The 21,602-nt window shown below is 44.2% G+C and overlaps 1 protein-coding gene across 5 annotated transcripts in view; it reads left to right on the top strand.

Annotated features, from left to right (window-relative positions):
• Positions 1–21,602, top strand: part of COL6A3 (collagen type VI alpha 3 chain) — a 114,464-nt gene that overhangs the window by 75,245 nt on the left and 17,617 nt on the right. For 4 of the 5 annotated variants that reach the window (XM_050916464.1, XM_050916459.1, XM_050916463.1 and 1 more), the window contains 12 exons: positions 1,530–1,562; positions 1,664–1,700; positions 1,802–1,813; positions 2,010–2,503; positions 3,360–3,459; positions 4,321–5,013; positions 6,741–6,843; positions 8,930–9,408; positions 12,132–12,395; positions 15,039–15,122; positions 19,661–19,840; positions 19,959–20,009. In XM_050916464.1, the coding sequence (XP_050772421.1) occupies positions 1,530–1,562; positions 1,664–1,700; positions 1,802–1,813; positions 2,010–2,503; positions 3,360–3,459; positions 4,321–5,013; positions 6,741–6,843; positions 8,930–9,408; positions 12,132–12,395; positions 15,039–15,122; positions 19,661–19,840; positions 19,959–20,009 (2,530 nt within the window). The remainder of the gene's footprint in view (positions 1–1,529; positions 1,563–1,663; positions 1,701–1,801; positions 1,814–2,009; positions 2,504–3,359; positions 3,460–4,320; positions 5,014–6,740; positions 6,844–8,929; positions 9,409–12,131; positions 12,396–15,038; positions 15,123–19,660; positions 19,841–19,958; positions 20,010–21,602) is intronic. The other variant, XM_050916460.1, reaches the window with a different exon arrangement.

Genomic DNA, 21,602 nt, shown 5'->3' with positions numbered 1-21,602 from the left:
TCCTCCGTTATCTTGGACAAGTTGCGTGTTTCCTTTGGGTTTAGTGAGGATAATGGGATTGTAATTTCATTGTGCTCGCTTTATAAATTCCTAGCATGTTGTTATCACTGATCGATATTCATACGTGCTCCAGGTTCAGTGGGTGACTCAAGGCACTCTGAGTAGGGTAGAATCTCGCAATGGAAGTGTGCCAGCTAAAGGCCTTATCTAGAACTTTCTCTGATCTCTGGTGCTTACTAACACATACAAGAAGTATGTTGTACATAGTGGTGAAGTCTGGCCCTTTGCCCATCTTGAGGGCTTGAGGCAAGAATTACTGGCTAAAATCCTTTTGGCTTGTGTTATGCAGAAGGTGAGACTAGATGATCCTAATGGTCTCTTCTGGCCTTGAAATCCGTGAAACCTGTGCTGAAGCTAAGGTGGTAACTTCCGCAATGAAACATGTGTGTCATTTGTCAATGGACTCTGTGTGTGTCCATGTCTGGCCATGGCTGGGATTAGAGAGGTAGTGTGAGATGTGCCATTCTTTCTTACGCTGCATGTGGAATATTTTGCTCCAGTCATGAGACTTAAGTCTAGGTCCTCCCTCTCTCCGGATCTGGGGTTAGTGGTAAAGGGCTGGCACATGCTGAGAAGTTTGTCAAGGTACATTTCTTTGACATTTGGCCTTCAGTTGTTCCGCATGGGAAGTTTCCTTCTCAGCATTTGGTCAAATGGAAACCAGCAAAATACACCAGCTAAATCGATCACACCTTAACAATATCATGAGTACTTGGGAAATTCTCCCGCAGGGCTCCTGGGGACAGATTGCCAAGCCTGCAGCTGCAGGGACCCTGGGTGAGAGGTGGAGGTTGTGTGGCTACTTGTTTTCAAAGCAGCAGGAGGTCACCCATCTGCTAAATCTGCAGGGCTTTTCGTTGTATCCCCTTTCCTTACCCAGCACGTCATTTTTTCTTATGTGCGGACTACCTGTGACTGAATGAGTCCTGTGCTACCTAGTGCAGGTAAAAGCTGTTCCATTGCACCGCCCAGTAACGCTCACCTAAAGTGGTATGCAAGTTGCTTACTCCTGGATGTGGATGTGGACTGCCCTACATACCCCAGCACAGGACTGGGCCCTAAGAAAACATCCTGAGTCTCAGACACAAGGTCTGTGTAGCACTTCATTCTCACATAAGCCCTTTGCGGCGCTCGAAGAGGTGGTGACCCTCTGCAGAGGAGTGAATTTCATCACGCGCTTAACAGTGACTGCAGTGATTCAGATGAGCAATAAGAGCCCTGCATGCCTGTAATACAACAGAACCTTGATTTTAGGAGCTCCTCCATCTCCAAGTAGTTTGCAAAACAGGGACTCTATTGTATAACATTGATAAGGACAGAAAGTGGCAATCTCTTCCTGGAGGTGGAAATTAAAGTATGCAGATTTTTGTTCTTACTGCCGCATGCTCACTGGCTGAATAATAATTTTAAGTGACTTTGGTATAACAGCCCATCACTATGTATTGTAATGCAATGTTTTTTTTAAACAGGGACTTAAGGGTGGAAGAGGAGAATCCAAAGATGTAAGTTGAATATTGCTTCTCTGCCTCCATCTTGTTCTGAAATATCTTTTCTTTGATGGCATGTTTATCTCTCTCTCTTTTCCTTTTCCTCTTTTTCAAAGAAATGCGCCCTTATCCGGAACATCAAAGATAAATGTCGTAAGTATCTCTGTGCTATCGTGTTCCTGTAGCTCACCTTGTGTGCTGATCACGCTTTACAAACTGACCCAACTAAATCACTTTCTTTTAATTATTCACAGCTTGCTGCTATGGTAAGTCACTTTCAATTGTTTCATTTCTGGTAGCAACATTTATATGTGTATTTATTCAGGGCCAAAACCTCAGGCGATACAACACCCTCCATTGACTTCAATGGAGGTAAGTTGATTTATGTCAGCTGAGGATCTGGTCCTTGTTATTTAATAATAATATCTAATATTGACTATTTTAAACCCACCTTTCTGGTAGGCCCCAAGGAATGCCCTGTGTACCCAACAGAACTGGCATTTGCTATAGATACCTCCTCAGGTGTCAATAATGACACTTTTAACCGAATGAAGCAGGCAGTGCTGAGAGTGGCTAACAATCTAACTATTGCCGAGAGCAACTGTCCCCGGGGTGCCCGGGTGGCAGTCGTGACCTACAACAGTGACGTCACCACGGAGATCCGTTTTGCTGATGCCAGGAAGAAAACCAATCTCCTAGAACAGCTTCAGAACCTCCAAATCACCCTGACGACAAAACAGCGCAGCCTGGAAACTGCCATGTCCTTTGTAGCCAGAAACACCTTCAAGCGTGCACGCAGTGGCTTTCTGATGAGGAAGGTGGCTGTGTTCTTCAGCAATGGCCCAACAAGAGCCTCATCGCAACTTAACGATGCTGTGCTGAAGCTGTACGATGCTGAAGTCACGCCAGTGTTCCTGACTAATAGAGAGGATCGAGCACTCATAAATGCACTGCAGGTTTGGATCCCTCATTCCTGCACTTTCCTTTCTGCTTGATGGGCTCCATCCAGCTCCCAGGGAAGGCAGTGGGCACGTTTCTATTGACTTCCGTAGGCATCGGCTCAAGCCTTTCAAATGCCTAGTTCTGAGCAACATTGTCAGGGCAAACAACAGGCTTCATGCATATTTCAAAATTCCTTCCCAATGCAATGCATGCTGTGGAACGAGGATATTGATTCTTGGTATGCTGATAACTCTTAAAGGCTATAGTCATGGACCAGGACTCTATTGTGCTAGGCACTGGACAAACACAGAACAAAAACAGTCCCTGCCCCAAAGAGCTTCCAATCTCAGTAAAATACCCACATGAGTACCTGACTTTTAAGATACTGACATGAATGAATGGCATTTTGTGAATGAATTGGGTGAGAGGTCTCTCACACACAGACAATAGGAAATCTCTGTACTGTACGATGAAATACAACTTAAAATCTGAGTCAGCTCCAAAGAATATAAACACCCAAAAGCCCAATCACCCCTCTGTGTTAGGTCCTGTACAAAAGTAGCAAGAGACAGTCCCTGCACTGAAAACCTTATAATCTAAACAGATAATTCCAATGGGGTGGGGGGAAGAATGGAAGTACCACATTATTATCCCCATTTTAGTGATGAGGAACTGAGGTCCGGAGAGATTAAATATTTTGTCCAAAGGTCACACAGGGCATGTATGGCAGATTAGGGAACTGAATTCAGCTCTCTAAGCCCTAAGCCAGTGCCTTAATTCAAGACTACCCTTACCCTAAGAAGTTTATATGTTTAAAACGTTCATAACACGGTATTTATACCCTATGCTTTTTGCTTTTGTCTAAACCAGATGAATAACAGTGAAGTGGGACAAGCTATTGTCCTTCCTACTGCTGCAGTTCCACTTAATCAAATCATTAGGAGACTACTGACTTGTCACATTTGTTTGGGTAAGGCCTTGGATTTCTCTTCTTTATAATTCGGTTTAGTTAGGGCCTTGTCTTACATGAGTAGCCCCAGGACAGCTAATGGAAGTGTTTATGTGATGAAGGCGCAATCAGGAGTCAGCCTTTATGCAGTATGAGGTGGGATACATTCATGTTTCTATTTTTTGCTGAGTTGTTATGTCTGAGAGAGAGCATTCAGCAGAAAGGGCCTGGATCACACTGCAGTTTAACACGGTGGTTCTCCAGTTATTGTATTCTGCAGATCACATCAGACGTTTATATTCCTTTCATGGGCTGTTTCTTCTCCCAATGTCTCAATCCCCCGCTTCTTAGTGCCCAAAATACTGCCTTCTCCAGTTGGCTGGAAAGGGCTTGATGGACTGCACAGTGTAGAATTCATTGATTTAGTAGACATGTGTTCAAGTAATTGAAGATGCCTTGGGAGGAAATCCTCTATATATCATACAGCCTACTGATTTCTCCTCAAGCCTTGGTCATATTTCATATTATGAGGGAATTAGATTGTAACAGCTATATAAAAGATATGTTTAGTAGATGAATAAATACAATTTGAGCATGTTACTACATAGATATGTGATATAATTAAGGAAAATTGTAATTGATTTAGTTGCACCTACTGGAACAAATGCTTAATTTATGCCAACAATGTGGAAACAAGCAAAACAATTATTTGATTTGCTTTTTTAGCAAAACTATTTTACCAGGCATATGACATGCCAAAGTATTTTATGGGAGACCACATCTGTGTTATAACCTATTTTATGATGAGATCAAACAATAACTATGTCAAGGAATGATCATCTTAAGGATGTGCATATGAAACAAGATGTATTTCTTTTCTAGATGTATGTGATCCTGATCCCATCTGTGGCTCTAGTCCTCAAAGGCCTTTCTTCAGAGACAGGAGGGCAGCTCCCACAGACGTTGACATTGACATGGCATTCCTCCTGGATAGCTCTGAGAGCACCAGTCCTTTGCAGTTCAACGAGATGAAGAAGTACATTTCCTACATAGTAAATCAGTTGGAGATCAGCTCTAATCCAAAGACCTCACAGCACCACGCAAGAGTGGCGGTTCTCCAGCATGCTCCTTATGAATACCAAAGCAACTCTCTGCCAGTAAAAGTAGAGCTGTCCCTCACAGATTATGGGTCCAAAGACAAGATGATGGATTTCATTCAGAACCAAATGGCCCAGCTATATGGCACCAGGGCTCTGGGAAGTGCGATTAAATACACAATGGGACATGTTTTCGAAAGTGCACCAAACCCCAGGGATCTGAAAGTCATGGTTTTGATGATGACTGGAGAAGTTAAAAAGCAAGAACTTGAGCACCTTCAAAGAGTTATCCTGGGCGCCAAATGCAAAGGGTACTTCTTCGTGGTACTTGGCATCGGCAAGAAAGTGAACATCAAGAATATCTACAGCTTGGCTAGTGAGCCAAATGACGTGTTCTTCAAATTAGTCGAGAAGCCATCCGAGCTGCATGAAGAGCCCTTACTACGCTTTGCAAAATTGTTACCGTCGTTCATCAGCAGTAAGTAGAACATAGCACAGGCATGGGGAAAATGGAGAATACAAATGTTAATACTTGTAGTGCAGCCTGAAGATGGGGACAGCATGAAAGTACAGAAAATTAGCAGTTGTTGACATGGCTTTTTTGTCTTATTTGATTTTAACTAGAGATGGGCCTACAGCCCGAACTGCAGATTTGAACATCTGAGGATGTTAGGCAAGTTTGCCGCTGGAACCAGTCAGGATGTCTGCTGCCTAAGTCCATAGACTAAAACTCTGGATCTAGGCAGCTCAGCCCTTTAGGGGACTTTGGCTCTGAATCTGTATTTTGCAGTTTAGAGTCAGCCCTATTATAACATTTTTTATCCTTTCATCTTGTAGATGCAAATTGGTTCCACGAAAAGAGAGTTCTGGGCTGGCTGCTTTCGGCAGTGCAAAATCTTTAGTCATACTAAGTCTTTGGTGGCTCAAAGAACCACAGAGATTTCTCAGGGACGGTCCAATGCTGCTTTGTTTCTTGCTGTCCCGTAGCATGCTGGAAACTCACTAAGCATGCTTCCCTCTTTACCCCAGCACCCCATCCTGGTGATATATGAAGAGCTCAAACAAGGAATTACCATTCTCTGAGCTTAATGCTCAGGAGTTTAGTGATGTAAACCATGCTAGCCAAAGATTCAGATCCCAATCATTTTCTCAGCCCTTTGTCATTCAGAGGTAGCTTACTGTGTATGGCTCCTTTAGAGGTGCCTTGAAAACCAAATCTCTGTTGCACTAGGAATGCCCGTCAGCACGTATAATGTTACTGGCCAGATCCTCCGCTGGTGCAAATGGTCATAACTCACTATTGACTTCAACTTATGCAAGTTGAGGATCTGGCCCACTGAGAGGAGAATTGCCTGCTTTGCTGAGGTCATTAGCTCTTGTGTGTGTATGTTAACCCTCTCAGGGTTCTTCACAACCCTGCCTGTCCTACAATACACAATACTGCAGTACCAAAAGCAACCCATTGGGCTAACAAAGCCTCAGTGTTGGGATTTTCCCTTATGGACTCCACAATTACCACCACACAGTCTTGGCACCTGGGAATAGAATATGCATTTAGAATGCTGCAGCTTAATTTCCCCATCATAGAATATCAGGTTTGCAAGGGACCTGAGGAAGTCATCTAGTCCAATCCCTTGCCCAAAGCAGGACCAATCCCTAGACATATGTTTGCCCTAGATCCCTAAATGGCCCCCTTGAGGATTGAACTCATAACCCTAGATTTAGTAGGCCAATGCTCAAACCCCTGAGCTATCTCTCCCCCCAAGGAGGGCAAGATCCTTTAAATTGTCAGAAAAATATTACATGTTCAGCTGAGCCTGTATTGAGGAAACACACAGGTTTTGTTTAAGTGCAGCAGGGTTTAGACATTCTCTGTATTCTTGTGATTTGTCCTGAAATAAATCTAAAATTTATGATCACTATGGAGATGTTGCTGTCTTGAAATAATAAATATACCATTTTAAGCAACAGCTTAATTTTTTGTAGTGATCAAATGGAGCTGGTGCCAGAGATATTATAATAGAGTGGTTAACACAACATTCCAACCTAAAACAGGTGTGCTGTCTTTTGCGGCCAAAGTGAGATCAGTGTGGGTAAATTAACATGAAATAATTGTTATGCTGAGTTGATGAATTCTTTTTTTTTTTTTTGAAGTATTGCCATTAATAAAAACAACATTTCACGTGGAGCTGTTTCTCTTTCTAGGTGAAAACTCTTTTTACTTGTCTCCAGACATACGGAAACAATGTGATTGGTTCCAAGATGACAAGTTAGCAAAGAGCTCTTCTAAATTTGGCCAAAAACGATTGTAAGTAGTAGTTTTTCTGCAACAGATTGGACTTTGAAAGCCAAATTTCTGAGGGACAAGCACGGTCTTCATGTTCTTTGTAATATTGAATTAAACTGAATCCTAGATCTTTCCACAGGGCATCTAAATGTTCATGCACCCTGTTGTCCTTAGCAAAGGGGCGGCACATCTATTTCTTTAGATAATTTTGATTCCTCATTTGGACCAAGATTTCCAAAAGTGATTGGTGGTTTTGGGTGCTCAGCTTGACCCACCTCAAAGGGACCTCATTTACAGAGAGACCAGTTGCTCAACACTGTCTAAATAGGGTGACCAGATGTCCTGATTTTATAGGAACAGTCCTGATTTTTGGGTCTTTTTCTTATATAGGCTCCTATTACCCTTCACCTCTATCCTGATTTTCACACTTGCTGTCTGGTTACCCTATCTCTAAACATCAGACCCTTCTTAGATAGCGTTTCCCAAACTTTTGAAAGCTGATCCCCTGCTTCAGGAAAATGAAACCAATCACACTCCCATTCAACCTAGTCATGTGTTGTTAAAAGCTGTCTCCTCTCAATTTATACATCTCCTGCTCCAGCTAGTGCTTTGCACTCCCTTAAGGGGCATGCTACACACTTTGGTTAATTCTCCTTTAGGGGGTCTCACTCAAGTTGGACACCCCAAAAGTAAGACACTCTCTATGACTAGCACCTTTGGAAAATCTTGGTACTGGATTTTCGTGCGCAGGTTTTTTTATGTTAAATCTACAAATCATGTGAATGGACCCATCCTCCAGGTTCTCTCTTCATCAAAATTCAGTAATGTCAGTGAGAATTCCAGGTACAGAGCAAGCAAGACTGAGCCTGTTATACCTTGCTATTCATCTGTTAATTGTGCATCTTTCTCTTACTTCACTAGCTTCATTGAAATCACTGCTAAAATGATTGTGCTATTATGGGGTGTCGTGTATGGTAAGGGTTGTTGCCCTCTCTCATACCACAATCATGCCATAAGGCATGGTCTAGATATACTTGGTCCTGCCGCACTATGGGGGGTGGGGATGGAGTAGATAATTGCTTGAGGTCCCTTCCAGCCCTACATTGTTATGAATCTATGTGTGGCAAGATGATTCAGCTTGTATGGTGATAGGATATAAACACCAGGACAGGTATGTTTGAAAATGAGAAAAAATAATTTCTTTTAAAAAGCTTATACTATAGCAGAGGTGGGCAAACTTTTTGGCCTGAGGGCCACATCAGGGTATTGAAATTGTATGGTGGGCCATGAATACTCACAAAATTGGGGGCAGGTGTGCAGGAGGGGATGAGGGCCCTGGCTGGGGGGCTGGGCTCTGGGGTGGGGCCAGAAATGAGGAGTTCAGGGCGTGGGAGGGGGCTCTGGGTTGGGGCACAGGGGGGTGCTGGGGATGAGGAGTTTGGAGTGCAGGAGGGTGCTCTGGGCTGGGACCAAGGAGTTCGGAGGGCGGGAGGGAGATCAGGGCTGCAGGCTCTGGGCAGCACTTACCGCAAGCAGCTCCCGGAAGCATGTTCCCTACTCCAACTCCAAGGCGTGGCCAGGCGGCTCTGTGTGCTTCCCTGTCTGCAGGCGCCACCCCTGCAGCTCCCATTGGCTGGAAACCATGACCAATGGGAGCTGTGGAGGTGGTGTCTGCAGACACAGCAGCATGCAGAGCCACCTGGCCATGCCTCCATGTACTACGTAGGAGCTGGAGGGGGGTCATGCCGGCAAACCGCTGACCTCGCTCCCTCGAAAGCTGAGGGCCAGATTGGTCTGATGGGCTGTAGTTTCCCCACCCTTGTACTATAGGATACCTACTGTGCTATCTAATTAATGGCCTACTTACCAACAGAACTTGTAATGTGCTGGCCATGATAGTACTTAGGCATAGCGCTCAGGTGTTTGGCAGAAGTCCACCAGCTTTTTATTTCTCTGTGGGCACAGTCTACAGCACAGGGAGGTCCATGGAAAGATTCTCACTGACTTACTGGACTTTTATTACCTTCTACTTCCAGCCAGGTACAGCTACATTTCATGTTAAATAGAAAAATTTACCGAGCTTTAACAACTGGTTTTATTTAAACAGCTATGTTGCAAACAATGTGACGACAAGTGCACCTACAACCACAACTGCAAGCACAACTACCAGTGCTCATAAAGCTACAACCACAACTGCAAGCACAACTACCAGTGCTCGTAAAGCTACAACTACAACTGCAAGCACAACTACCAGTGCTCATAAAGCTACAACTACAACTGCAAACACAGCTACCAGTGCTCGTAAAGCTACAGCTGCAAACACAACTACCAGTGCTCGTAAAGCTACAACTACAACTGCAGACACAACTACCGGTGCTCATAAAGCTACAGCTACAAACACAACTACCAGTGCTCGTAAAGCTACAGCTGCAAACACAACTACCAGTGCTCGTAAAGCTGCAACTACAACTGCAAACACAACTACCAGTGCTCGTAAAGCTACAACTACAACTGGAAGCAAAACTCCCGGTGCCCGTACAACTCCAGCTCCCAGTGCAAGTACAGCTGCTGCAAACAAACCAGCAGGTATGTATGGTATTCCCCAGTCTTCCCTTTTTTAGAAGATGGGCTGCGATCCAGGATGTGAGCAATAAAATTCAGTGTTCAATTTTTAAAATACTGGGAAATAAAAAGTCAGTGCTTTCGGTCTCGGATAGGACTATATTCATTAAAAAGTGTCTAGAGGGCCAGATCCTCTACTGGTGTAAAGTGGTAAAATTTTATTGACTTCATTGGAGCTTTGTTGATTTACACCAGCGGGAGAGCTGCCCTAACTTCTGTGCCTGGAAACACCCACGAAGATTTGGTTGGATTGCGTGGCTATGAATGAATCAGAGACTAGAGAGGATTTATACTAAACAAAAGATATTTCTTCTTTCAAATGCATTGTTGATTCTCGGTGGTTTAGATGGAATAAATGAAGTAAATGATCTATACAGTCCAACCCAGTACTACTGAGTCATAGGTGTAATGCCATTGGCTTGACCTTGAGGGTCTTTAATAGCATTACAGCAGGGCTGAATTTGGCTCATTGTGGTTAAGCACATAGCCACTGTATAGGATCATTTGGCTTCTGAGTCAACTAAACGTCACAGTCTATGCAGACAGAACCAATACTAACACCATATATGGGAAAATAAAGCCTCTTACATGAGCAGTGGTAACTGAAAAGAGCTATACCATATGCTTTTGTCAAGGGATTGCACAAGTCTTTACTTTTCAATAACACAAGTAACAAAGAACATATGGCAGATGTACACTAAATGTTTGCAGAAAACACGTCTCCATGTAAACATACGGTTACACTTTCATTAGGGGACAACTTTTCATCAGCTTGCAGAGGAGACACAGTCTCATGCTTCACTGGAGTTTTCAGCCAGTTTTCTAATGGTTTTATCCAACATTCTATCATAGCTTTATCCAGATCTAGGCAAACTCTTCACTGCAAATAATTTGACTCATTTAGACCTATTTTCTGTTCATAAATTACCCTTGGGTGGACATTGGGCTAGGGCTTCAGCTGGTATAACTCAGAAGTCAATGGAGCCGTGCCAGCTTATAATGTGGCCTGTTTGCAGATTTGTTTGCTCTTTGAAATTGCTAGGAACTTCATACAAACATATTTCAGTTTGTGGGAGGATTGACTGCTTTGAAGCTGTCTTTGACTAGTCACTACTCTTCTACATGGACCGTGATTTGGTCACTTGTCACACCAGATAGCTGGGTGATCAAAGTTTTTATAAAGAGGAAGAGGGAAAGCAGAAATGTGTCAGTGTTCAGATGAACATTTCTGCCACAGACCTTCACATGATAATACTTTTGCTCAAGGTTTCCCAAGAGTCCGCTTTCCGTGAACTTTCTTATGAGCAAAAAATGTGGCTGGTGCCAATGAGTGTGGAAAAGTCAGTTCACAGCTTTTAGTCAAAGAAACATTCAGAAACAGGGTTTTGCCGCTCCACCCAGATCTAGTATTGTTTCTAGAAAGAAAATTGTGTGTGTGAATGAAAAGTATTGAAGAAATATTATGTCATTTAGAACTGAACTGCTGATTTGGAGGAGTTGAAGTAACACATGGCACTACGTGCTTTCTTTTTTTTATCTAACCCTGGTACCTATAAGTAAGCTGGAGAGAGCAGAATAGGGTCTGGTCTATACTAGAAAATTAGGTCGGCATAGCTACATCACTAAGAGGTGTGAAAAATCCACACCCCTGAGCAGTGTAGTTACATTGACCTAAATCACCTTGTAGACAGTGCTAGGTCGATGGAAGAATTCTTCTGCTGACCAAGCTAACGCCTCTCAGGGAGGTGGATCACCTACACTAACAGAACAACCCCTCCCATTGGCATAAGTATAGTCTACACTGGAATACTGCAGTAGCACAGCTGTGCTACTGTAGCATTTTAAGTGTAGACTAGCCCTAGGGAAGGGCTGGGGCTGTTCTGCTGTGGTCATGGGGCAATCTTCCTCCAAGACTGTAGCTCAGCAGCAGACCCTAATGTGTGAAGCAGCCTTCACAGAGCTGCAGTGGTATCTGCAGCTACTGTCCTCCTGCCCCATTTCTGTGGGGATATTTTGGCCACATAATCACAGATCTACCAGCCCTGACTCTTCCCTGATTTGCACAGCCCTCTCAGACCATACTGCAGCAGTCCAGATTAAGCTCTCTCATTGCACATGCCTTGCAATCTCCATGGGCTCCTCAAACCATGCCCTTTATTGAGCAGTCAACCCATCATGGTTGCACTATCCATTGGTTTTTTCTGGTTCCACAGTGGGGTGGGCAAGAATCAAGAGCTCTCTCTTAATGAACAAACATGAAATACTTAAGAAACATTGACTAAAGCAGTTTCCAAGTGTGAATTAAAGAGCATGATTCATTTTCTATAGAGCATTTTTAAAAATTCAGTTCAGAACTATGAAACTATGCCACACATGGCATTTCAACCAAGATTTTCACAAGTGACCAGGGATTTGGGATGTCTCAATTTTTGGGTGCCCAACTTGGCACCCCTTGAAGGGTCCTGAGTTTCAGGAAAGGCAGCACATCCACCCTCTGAAACTCACTTTTGAAAATATTGGCCTTAGTATTCTATAATCTGTTCCATACGGTGATAATTAAAACCTTGGTTAACCTTCCCATCCTCTTCCTTAGGAAAGGCTAATTGGACTAGAATCCCTTATGCACCAAACCCTCCCTGCAACTTTTCTCTTCAAAGCCTCTGACTTTAGTTTGTGTTGCACTGCAGTTAAAGTGGAGAGTGAAATCCAGATCACTGACATCACTGAGAACAGTGCTAAGCTACGCTGGGTGAACCCTGAACCCCAGACCCTTGACTTCTTTGACGTCACCATCACCTCTGCCCAGGACCACTCTCTAGTCCTGAAGCTAAACTTAACCAGCACTGAACGGGTGATCGGTGGTCTTAGAAGCGGGCAGAAATACCAGGTAGCAATTACCGGGTACCACAAATCACAAGTCAGAGTAACCTACATGGGAACGTTTAGCACAAGTAAGTGTCTTTCTGGGCATGTGGGATGGAATAAACTTTTTTTTCCAGGGAAGATGTTGAAATCATTAAATGGAAAGAATCACAAACAGTGGAGAGTAACTTGGTGATGATTATGATGATTCATGCCTTGATAATGCTCAGTGTGTAACCATGTGTTTTACATTCCACCTCTCGGTGCAGCACCCTGGACTGTAGTGCAGTGGCAAACAGAAATTGTTTGTAACAGCAAATACAAGTTGTCATTTCAACTCAGTTAAATTGATGAAGATTTCAATGGAATTAGGCCATTCCCCAAAGAGAGATTTGTTTCTTATTGTGTGTACAGCCCCTAGCACAATAGGGCCCTGATCTTTGACTCAGTCCTTCAGTATCAAAATAACTCAACTTCCCAACTGTCCGAGTATAACATATCATATGAGTCCATTCAGAGGGGATTAAGCAGCAGTTAGTCCTCTGGAGACCTAAATTCAAATCCACATGCAGGTAACTCATCAAAACCACCAAATTCTTTGGTGCAGTCGGCAGTGGCTATTCAGGCTAAGCCCAAGCTTTTTTGCCGACCAGCACTGAGATGCACTGGCAGAGCAGTGTGAGGAAGATTGCCCTGTGCCAGCCAGCTCCATGACCAGCTCACTCTAGTACTGGTAGAGCCTCTCCCAAGGCCCATTGGAGTCATCAGGAGGCTTTCCATTATTTCAGTGTTTTTTGGATCACGCTTCTCGCAGTTGCTTACCTTTGCGAGCAATCATTTCACCCAGCAGAATGTTCAGAAGATGTCAGCCTGAAGAAGAGGTATTTGCATTAACAGAATTAGAAGTAGGATGCCTAGGAAAAGGATTCGCCCTATCGCTGCTGCCTGCATACACCCATACTTTGAAAAACAACCCTTCCCACAGAAGCACTGCTGCAGAATTTATGGAGAGGGCTGTGTCCTTCTGGCTGAGGATCGTTATTGAACCAGTCCTCTTGACTGCTGTTATACTTTGGGCAAAACCCAGTTTGGTAGAAGCTTCCATTGCAGTGTGAATAAAGGCCGTTTCCAGCAGAGTTTGGGCTTGACAAGGTGTCATGGAGTGTGGGGAGTCCGGCCCTGCACCCCTCTTCCTGGGAACCACAGTGACTCTCAGGCAGCCAGTAAAACAGAAGGTTTATTGGACAACAGGAACACAGGTTACAGCAGAGCTTGCAGGCACAGTCAGGACCCCTCCACCGAGTCCTTCTGGGCTTTCAGGGTGCTTGGATCCTAGCTAGGATACCCTGAATTCTGCCCATCCAGCCCCAAGCCCAAACTCAAACTGCTTCCCTCTTGCCACTCCCTTCCTTTGTTCCCTTCCCGGGCAAAGGTGTTGACCTTTCCTCTCCCTTACCTAGCTCAGGTTACAGGCCCTGGCATCATCCATCCCCTAAAGTCCTCCCCTGCTCTCCCACTCCCCACACAGACAGTCCCTACTGCATCACACAAGGTCTATGTATCCCTGATTACATTCAGCACAAATGTTATCATCAAAGCATCTGTATAACTGCTACCACATCTGGGAACTGCAAATTGCATTGGGGGTAGCAGCATGCTCAGCTGTTGTACATTGGCACAGCTCTATTGGAACTGATGAGGCAGCACTGATTTACACCAACTGAGTATTTGGCCCACTGGGTGGGCTCATCTCCCCTCTCAACCCAAATCCAGATGTGAATCACCCTGTCCTATGCAGAAAGAAACCTATCAGTGTTAGCTGCTTTTGGGCACCATTCCCTTCCTTCCTCCCAATGTTGTGGAAGGGGGGGTTGGAATCTGTACTGTGAGGTGGGAGCGGGGCAAGATGGGCAGGGAGAAGGAGTATGGATGCCTAGGGCAGCGTGCCTTGTGGAGATTGCTCTGCCCTCCACTCCGAAAGTCCTGGGAGCAGTTGTATCCAGGAGAGAGTTCTTGGTAGTGCATGTACACTGGGGCTGTGCTACTATCAACTGTGTAGTGGGGGTACTAGGGACCAGAGCAGGGCCTCCAAGCAGATCGCAGGGGATCCTGGAGTTTGAGTGTAGGCCCCATGCACCTTTCTAGGAGTTTCCAAACTCCCCAATAGAACAGTCGGGGGAACCACCATTAAAGGATTTTTATGGAGACTTCCTCCTCAGGAATCCCTGCCAGTGGGATTTTTTCCCGGAGATGATGTGATCTGGGCCCAACGTAAGCACTGCTGAGTAAACACTGTCTTTGTTATAATACAGAATAAAGCAGCTTATCCTATTAGCATAGTTGCTGGAGGCAGAAAAATCAGTCTCAGACACAGTTACTCTGACATGAATTACTCATTGTCTCAACTGCAACCAACACACATTTCTAGAGTTTATGTAAACAAACCCAGCTCTGAACATTGCAGCGTCTCTTCCTCCCCGCACTAGCACATATTATTTACCAACTCTTATTCTATTCCTTCCATAATCAATATGATCACGGCTGTGTCTGGTTGGCAAGCACAGTTCCTGGTCCAAACAGTAGATTTCTAGTAGGAAAGAAATAGAAGACAGGTGGCTGGCCTGGACAAGTTGCTAGGGGAGGTGATGTTGGATTTTCTTTAGCTACATGTATTGCTCTAGGATTTTTTATTCCCCTGTGGCTGATCATTCCATTTGGTTTTGCTCTTACAGAAAGTATGCCAGTGCCCAAGGCACCTTCAGTAGCGACTGCTAATCTGATGGTTAATACTGAGCCCCTGGAACGGCCAGAAATAGGTAAGTCGCAATACACGTAGCAGTATGGGAGCAGTAGGTTCCATAATTACCTGTGTCTTGTGACTGTACTAGGTCCTCCTCTAGAGTCTGCTCTAGCTCCATTGAAGTCAATTGACTTTGGTGGGCCTCGATCAGCTCCTACTGTAAACTGCATGGAAATCAGTGAAGCTAAGATGATTTCCAACAGCAGAGGATCTGACCCTTTATTTCTGTTATGAATGAAGTTATTTCCTCAGACAGTTAAGGTGCAAAGAGCTGGAAAAGTTCTGTTCAGGGCCAGATTCTGCTGGCCTGCCTGACCCAGAGCAGGACCTTACTCTGCAGAAAGCCACATTGACTGCAATATGACTGCTCAGGGAGTGAGGTACGACTCCCCGGGCCTGGTCCAAAGCCCATTAATGTGAATAGGATTCTTTCCATCAGTTTCAGGGGCCTTTGGATCAGTCCCCATGTAAGTAAGCCTGGCACAATCCGGCTCTTAGGACAATCCCAGGCATAACCCCATTAGCTGTTCGGTACTGTTCTCCTGACACCCTCCCTTCCTGACCTGAAGGTGTAAATGGTGCAGGATGCTCTATGACACACTGCATCATTGTACTGGAGTGTCAGACTGGAGAAGGAATGAACCATTAGATGCTTGATTCACTTGACTCCTGGGTGTAACACAGAGCTCTACCCAAGAGTCTGTGGCCTACCAGGGAGCAAAAGTGAAAGATTTCCCAGGGATCCTATGAAGAATGGTCATGTGACCTTTTGAGTTGGTTTAATAAGCTTCCTTCGCATTGTAAGTCCTACCACCTGCCCACTTTCCTTTTCATTTCTTCCACCATGGCATCAATGGTTTACTGTAATAAACCATTAATGAGCAAGTAATCAGATCCTATTCAGTGATTAACAGTGTGTTTATTATTAACATTTGTTATTAACATGTAACTATTGTAGTGATTAATACCTATGATGGCTCCTCCACTTTGTTTTAAATGACCATAAAGATATTACATTAAGGCTACTCCACCCACCCCGAAAAAAGAATGTTAAACACCTGATTGCACCTAATGTGATCACTTACACTTCAGCTAGCATCGATCTCAACCCCTTGGCTGTAACATCTGATTCACAAACGAGGGAGCTCTGGACCCTCAACTCATGGAAAGCAACATAGTTTCATTGCAGTCACTGGGGCGGTGCTGTTTTCCATCGGCTGAGGACCTGGCTCCCTGTCTGAACTGTAATCCTGAGGTTTGTAACCTTTGTCTTGTTAAGACCTTGGTGCTACCTTAACACCATTGTTTTTGAAAATAGGTTCTGTGGATTTGAGTTAAAAATGCAGACCTGGAGGGTGAGATTTTTAGAGCTGACTAGGGGGGTTGGGTGCCAGATTCTCATTAATTTCTAATGGGAATTGGGAAGTTCTTGGGCCAACCCACACAACCCCACTGAGGTCAATGGGGTTTGCCTGGATGTACATGAGGGTGAAATATGGCCCCTGTTCTTTAAACCAGATTGAGTTTATTCAAGTGATTTTTTTACACACACTGAATCTTACCTCACCCCAGAGCCCCCGGGTGCTGTGAAGGACTAGGATTCCTAGGAACATCTGAAAAAATCTTTGTTAGCTTTCCTATAGTTAACACTGGCTTTGGGGAGGGACAATCTTATTATGGGTGCAGTATGTATAACTGCCATTGCGTTTAAATAGCACTGCACAGCAGCAGCACTTTCAACTTGCTGGCTCCAGAATAGAAATAATTCATTTCTCTGTTTGGATGACATGCCATTGCTGAGATTGGCTGTAATACACTGAATGATTCCTTCAAAGTACATTCCTCTTCATTTGCCATCTTCCACCATTTCCATTGTCTGTATGTGAATCATCTCCATTTTCTTTCCCCACCCCCTCCATCGTCTTTCACCTGGAATGACACAGCTGGCTTGGACTGCAGGGCTACTTTGAGAGCACCAGCCCTTGTCTACACGTGTAACCCTTTGTTTGTCATGCCTTCCGAAACAGCGGCACAAGATGTCTGGTGCCCTGTACATCTATGTGTCCATGTGTGACGTCATAGGACATACAATGTACTGCGGGAATGCTTAAGGGTTGATATACTGAACAAAAGCATCAAAATACATAAATTATACACAATACAATAGCTAATCAGGCATGGGTGCCTATGGAATTGATATAGACTCTCAGAGGACTAGGAAATGTGTTGCTTAGAGTGTCGTGGTACCAAGGGAACCCAGGTTTCCAGTAGCTAGTGATCTGGAGGAAACATGCCGTTTGATAAAGAGTTCAGTAGTTCATAAAGTGGCACAGCTTATCTGGATTCCATCCAGGTGCTTAAGACAATAACCAGAATAGCGTACTGGAAATACTGGGTTACGTAATCTTAACCCGCATACAAGCTTATGTGTCAGTTATTTGGCACGGAAAAGAGGCATGTGTTCAAAGTAAGGGCCAAATCTTGTAGTCAAACTCCTATTAAAGTGAATGGGATTTTTGCCTGAGCAAGAACTGCAGGATTTAGCCCTAAACAATCAATTCCAGACTCCAAGTAAAATACTCAAATCTTCAGTTAAGTCAGACCTTATGAAATCAACGAGTTTTTAAAAAAAAATATACTTTAAACTCAAAACTCATGCCAAAGCAAATAGTTTTTTGAATACACACTTCAGAGCGCAGTAATCTTCAAGCTCAAGCCTGCTCCCATTAAAATCTACAGCAGACTTCCCACTGATGTAAACTGGAGCAGGACTGGATCACAGAAAGCAAACAATCCCTATCTAGAGATCTCAGAGAAAACCCAAGAGTAAAGCTGAAATTCCTAAGTGTTTCATCCATCACTTTCCCAAGAAAATCCAACCACCATTCACTCACAGAAACACCACCCATTCCGAGCACTTGAAAATGACAGCTTACTCCTGGAACTCTCTGTTTAAGGAGACGAGATTTTAAGTTAATTTTCCCTTTGAAATTCCAGCCTACATTGTTATCTGAGGAGCTTAAGGGAATTAGTCACACTACTCCCACTGACCTTCCAGGGAAGCAGGCTTCTTTAGCCTCCTGCAACCTCCCTGACTTGGTATCTCAGTGGCTTGATAGGGTTTTAGCTTACCTGGAGTACTGAGGAATTTCTTGCTATGGTACTTGAGCTCACACTGTATTTCATGCTTTCTGCCAAGATAGAAAACCTCAGTGATCTCTAAACTGACACCACTACCACATGATTCCTGCTATGGAAAAATGTCCAACTCCGACTGACGGCCCAGAGTGCGTGCGATGGGGGTGTATTGTCCAAGCAGAGGCGGGTGGGAAACACCGTGACTGCATACGGCATAATGCCACAGGGACTGCTGGGGGCTTCCCAAAGTGATACTAGCTAGGCCTGTTGAAAAGGTGCAGGGTGTGTTTCCTGCTGCCACTGGCTGGAGGTGGTGGTGATCTGCCTTCGTCCCCATCCTGTCCCTTTGGGCTGCCCAGCATTGCCATCAGTGCTAGAAAATGTCCGCCTCTTCCCAATCCCAACCCCACAGACTGTCCCCAGAGAGCATTGTGGCTCTCTTCTGCATTGGTGCACACAGGGAATCCTTGTGCCCTCGGACATGGGCATCTCTGAGCCAGCTCATGCCACCCTTGGCCACAGAGGAGCAACCTTCCTCTGTGAGCGGTTCCATTAAAAAGAATAGGGCTGCTCCTGGAGTACAGAACCCCTCAGCCTACTTAAAGTGGCACAATCTGGCCCATGTCTTGCCCCTCAGTAATAGATGAGGTGACAGGGATGATCCCTGTGCTGCGTTTTTCTGCTGAGATCTGCTTGGTAGCAAACTGGAGAGGATCGTGAAATTTCACATATACTGCAAAACGACATCTCAGTCTGACATTTTGCTCAATTTGGCACAATCCCTGTGACCCCCCCGCCCTAGTATCTCCAGTTTCTGGGTGTTTTGCTTAGAGAGGGTCAGACTATGAACCTCCAATGAGCTGTTATTTGCGAAGGTAGTTCCCACTGACTGCTCCTGTGAATAACTGCTCACCAGTGAAGCGTGGCACTCATAGTCTGGCCTGAAGAAATCGGGTTTTGACAAATATTGGATTTAGGACAAAAAATTGTTTTGTTTTATCATGAAACCTCAGCAAACAGCAATGTCCCTGATTTCACTTGGGCTGTGAAATGTTTTACACTGTTCTGGCACTTTCACCATGCTCTGGTCTGCCCCTGACTACTACATTGCATTGATTTGGCGCTTATGTCCTAGGCTAGGTAGAGGCACGTACAAGCATAGAACATTTCCTGCAAAACTATGCAAAAAAAAAAGAAATCTGAGGCGCATGTACCAGCTGCTTGGCATGTTTGATCTGGTGGGGTTCGTGCAAGAGTATGTGCAGATACGACTAGAGACCTGGCACAAGCAGAGTTCAGGCCAGGCCCAGTTCTACTGATAATTTTTTTAAATGCTTGATTTATTTTTGCTTTCTTTGCCTTTTCAGCTTTTAACCCTTTCAGAGTCATTTAATGTTTGCACATTTTGAAATTCAGATTTGACAGATCCTTGCTTGCTGGATTTTGACATGGGCACACAGTGCAAGGAGTATCAGGTTATGTGGTTCTTTGACTACAAAAACAAGATCTGCACCCAGATTTGGTATGGTGGGTGCGGCGGTAATGCCAATAGATTTGAGACAGAAGCTGATTGCATTAGCAGATGCTTGAAGCCATGTAAGTACCACACGGGGTTAACCATTTTTGCTCTTTTATAATATTGTCAAATAAAATTTTAGATTGGCAAGAAATTTTGGTTTAGAAACAAATCCCCAAACACTTTTTCCCCCAACAGCGGCAGAGAAAGTCATGCAGCAACCGCCCCTTGAGAAAAGATTATTGCCAGGTAAAAGCACAAATGCAGCAGATCCTGCATTTAATCTCACTGCTCTGGCCACTTCTATTGCAAGCTTTGCCACTGTGGGACTAGGGCAAATGTAACCAGAAAGTATGTTTTTTTCACTTATCCACTTGACCAGCTGAGAGGATCTCATCATATGCTTTGCATGGACACGCTTTCAGCATGCCTCATGTTGCATCCAGAAACGCAGTGTTGACACGAGTTAATTATAAACTGTAGTTACAGCAAAACGGGGTCATTTATTTCATGATAAGTATATAGTCATTGAATTGGAGAGGATTGCAATCACAAGGAAACTCGTGTTAGCGCTATTGTGTTGTCCCCTGGTAACTGTGTCCCTAACTTATGTCATCACTCTGTTGTACACGTTTGCTTTTATGCAAATAGTTACTCCTGGGGGAATTCTGTGCCAAAAAAAATCCAAATTTCTGCACCAAAAAATCCAAAAATTTTGTCAAAAATGCAAAATTCTGCATATTTTATTTGTCAAAATAATGGCATATAATCACACCAGTTTCACTTATTTTGGTAATTTATTTAAATGACTATACAGAAGAAAATCGTGATAACTGTTCAGGATTTTCTAAACACATGAAAGTTAAGTTACAAATACTTAGTAACCAATACCCTGCAATCCAGTTATAATCCTGGATTTTCATTTGAATTACGTTACTTGTATTTTTGTGTTTGATGTTCTGTAAAGTAGAATGTCACGTTATATGGCCCAGACTTTCACACATGAAAGTTATACAGTTTTGTTAATCATTGTCCTGTATTTTTTTTTAATGGATAAGTAAAATAGACTCTGAGCCGTAATCTAACCCCATTGTGCCTCTCTGGCACAGGAAAAACGGGAGAAAGCACATAGACCTTCCTAGCTGAGGAGTCCCTTACTGTCATTTACAATAAGCCTCCTTTACACCACTCTGGCAAGGTAAAGGAGCCTCAATTGACCAAGAATGGGAGCAATTCACTAACAGTGGGAACATTAGCAGCCTGCCTGCTTACTTGTTACATATCTGCTCTGCCTCAGGGACAGAGTCTGCTTCACACCGCTCCCGGATGCAGCAAAGGAGAGCGAAAGAGAGAGAGTGTCTCTCTCCAGGGATTCAGGCACAGTCACCCAGCCTCCCTCCTCCCCTGCATGGTAATCTGCTCTCTCTGCTGTTGGCTCCTCCCAACAGACTTGCCCAGGCTGCCAGGGAAGGGGCCTGTGTTACCCACAGATTTCTTGGCTCCCCCATTTTTCTGCGGGGGAGCCAAGAAATCTGCAAAAGGTATGAATTCTGTGCCCCCCAAAGGGAGCAGAATTCTCCCAGGAGTAAAGTAATGTGGATCTGTACACTTTTCTTTAACTGAAATACTTAATTGAAAAATATTCCTCATTGCTTGGGTCTTGAGTCCAGATGTTCCCCTTATGTGGAAAAACCCAGAAGAAAAGGGAGGGGGACTCACACTAGAAAACTGCAATGTTCTCCTTAAGGAATTTCCTCTGCTCTACTGTGGGGGTTTGCAGCTTTGTAGACTGGACAAAGGGTGTAGCCTATATTGCATGGGATCTTGAAGATCAGTGCACAA

Source organism: Gopherus flavomarginatus, chromosome 10 (assembly GCF_025201925.1).
Source record: "Gopherus flavomarginatus isolate rGopFla2 chromosome 10, rGopFla2.mat.asm, whole genome shotgun sequence".
Taxonomy (NCBI): domain Eukaryota; kingdom Metazoa; phylum Chordata; order Testudines; family Testudinidae; genus Gopherus; species Gopherus flavomarginatus.
This window is presented reverse-complemented; position numbering and strand designations above follow the sequence as displayed.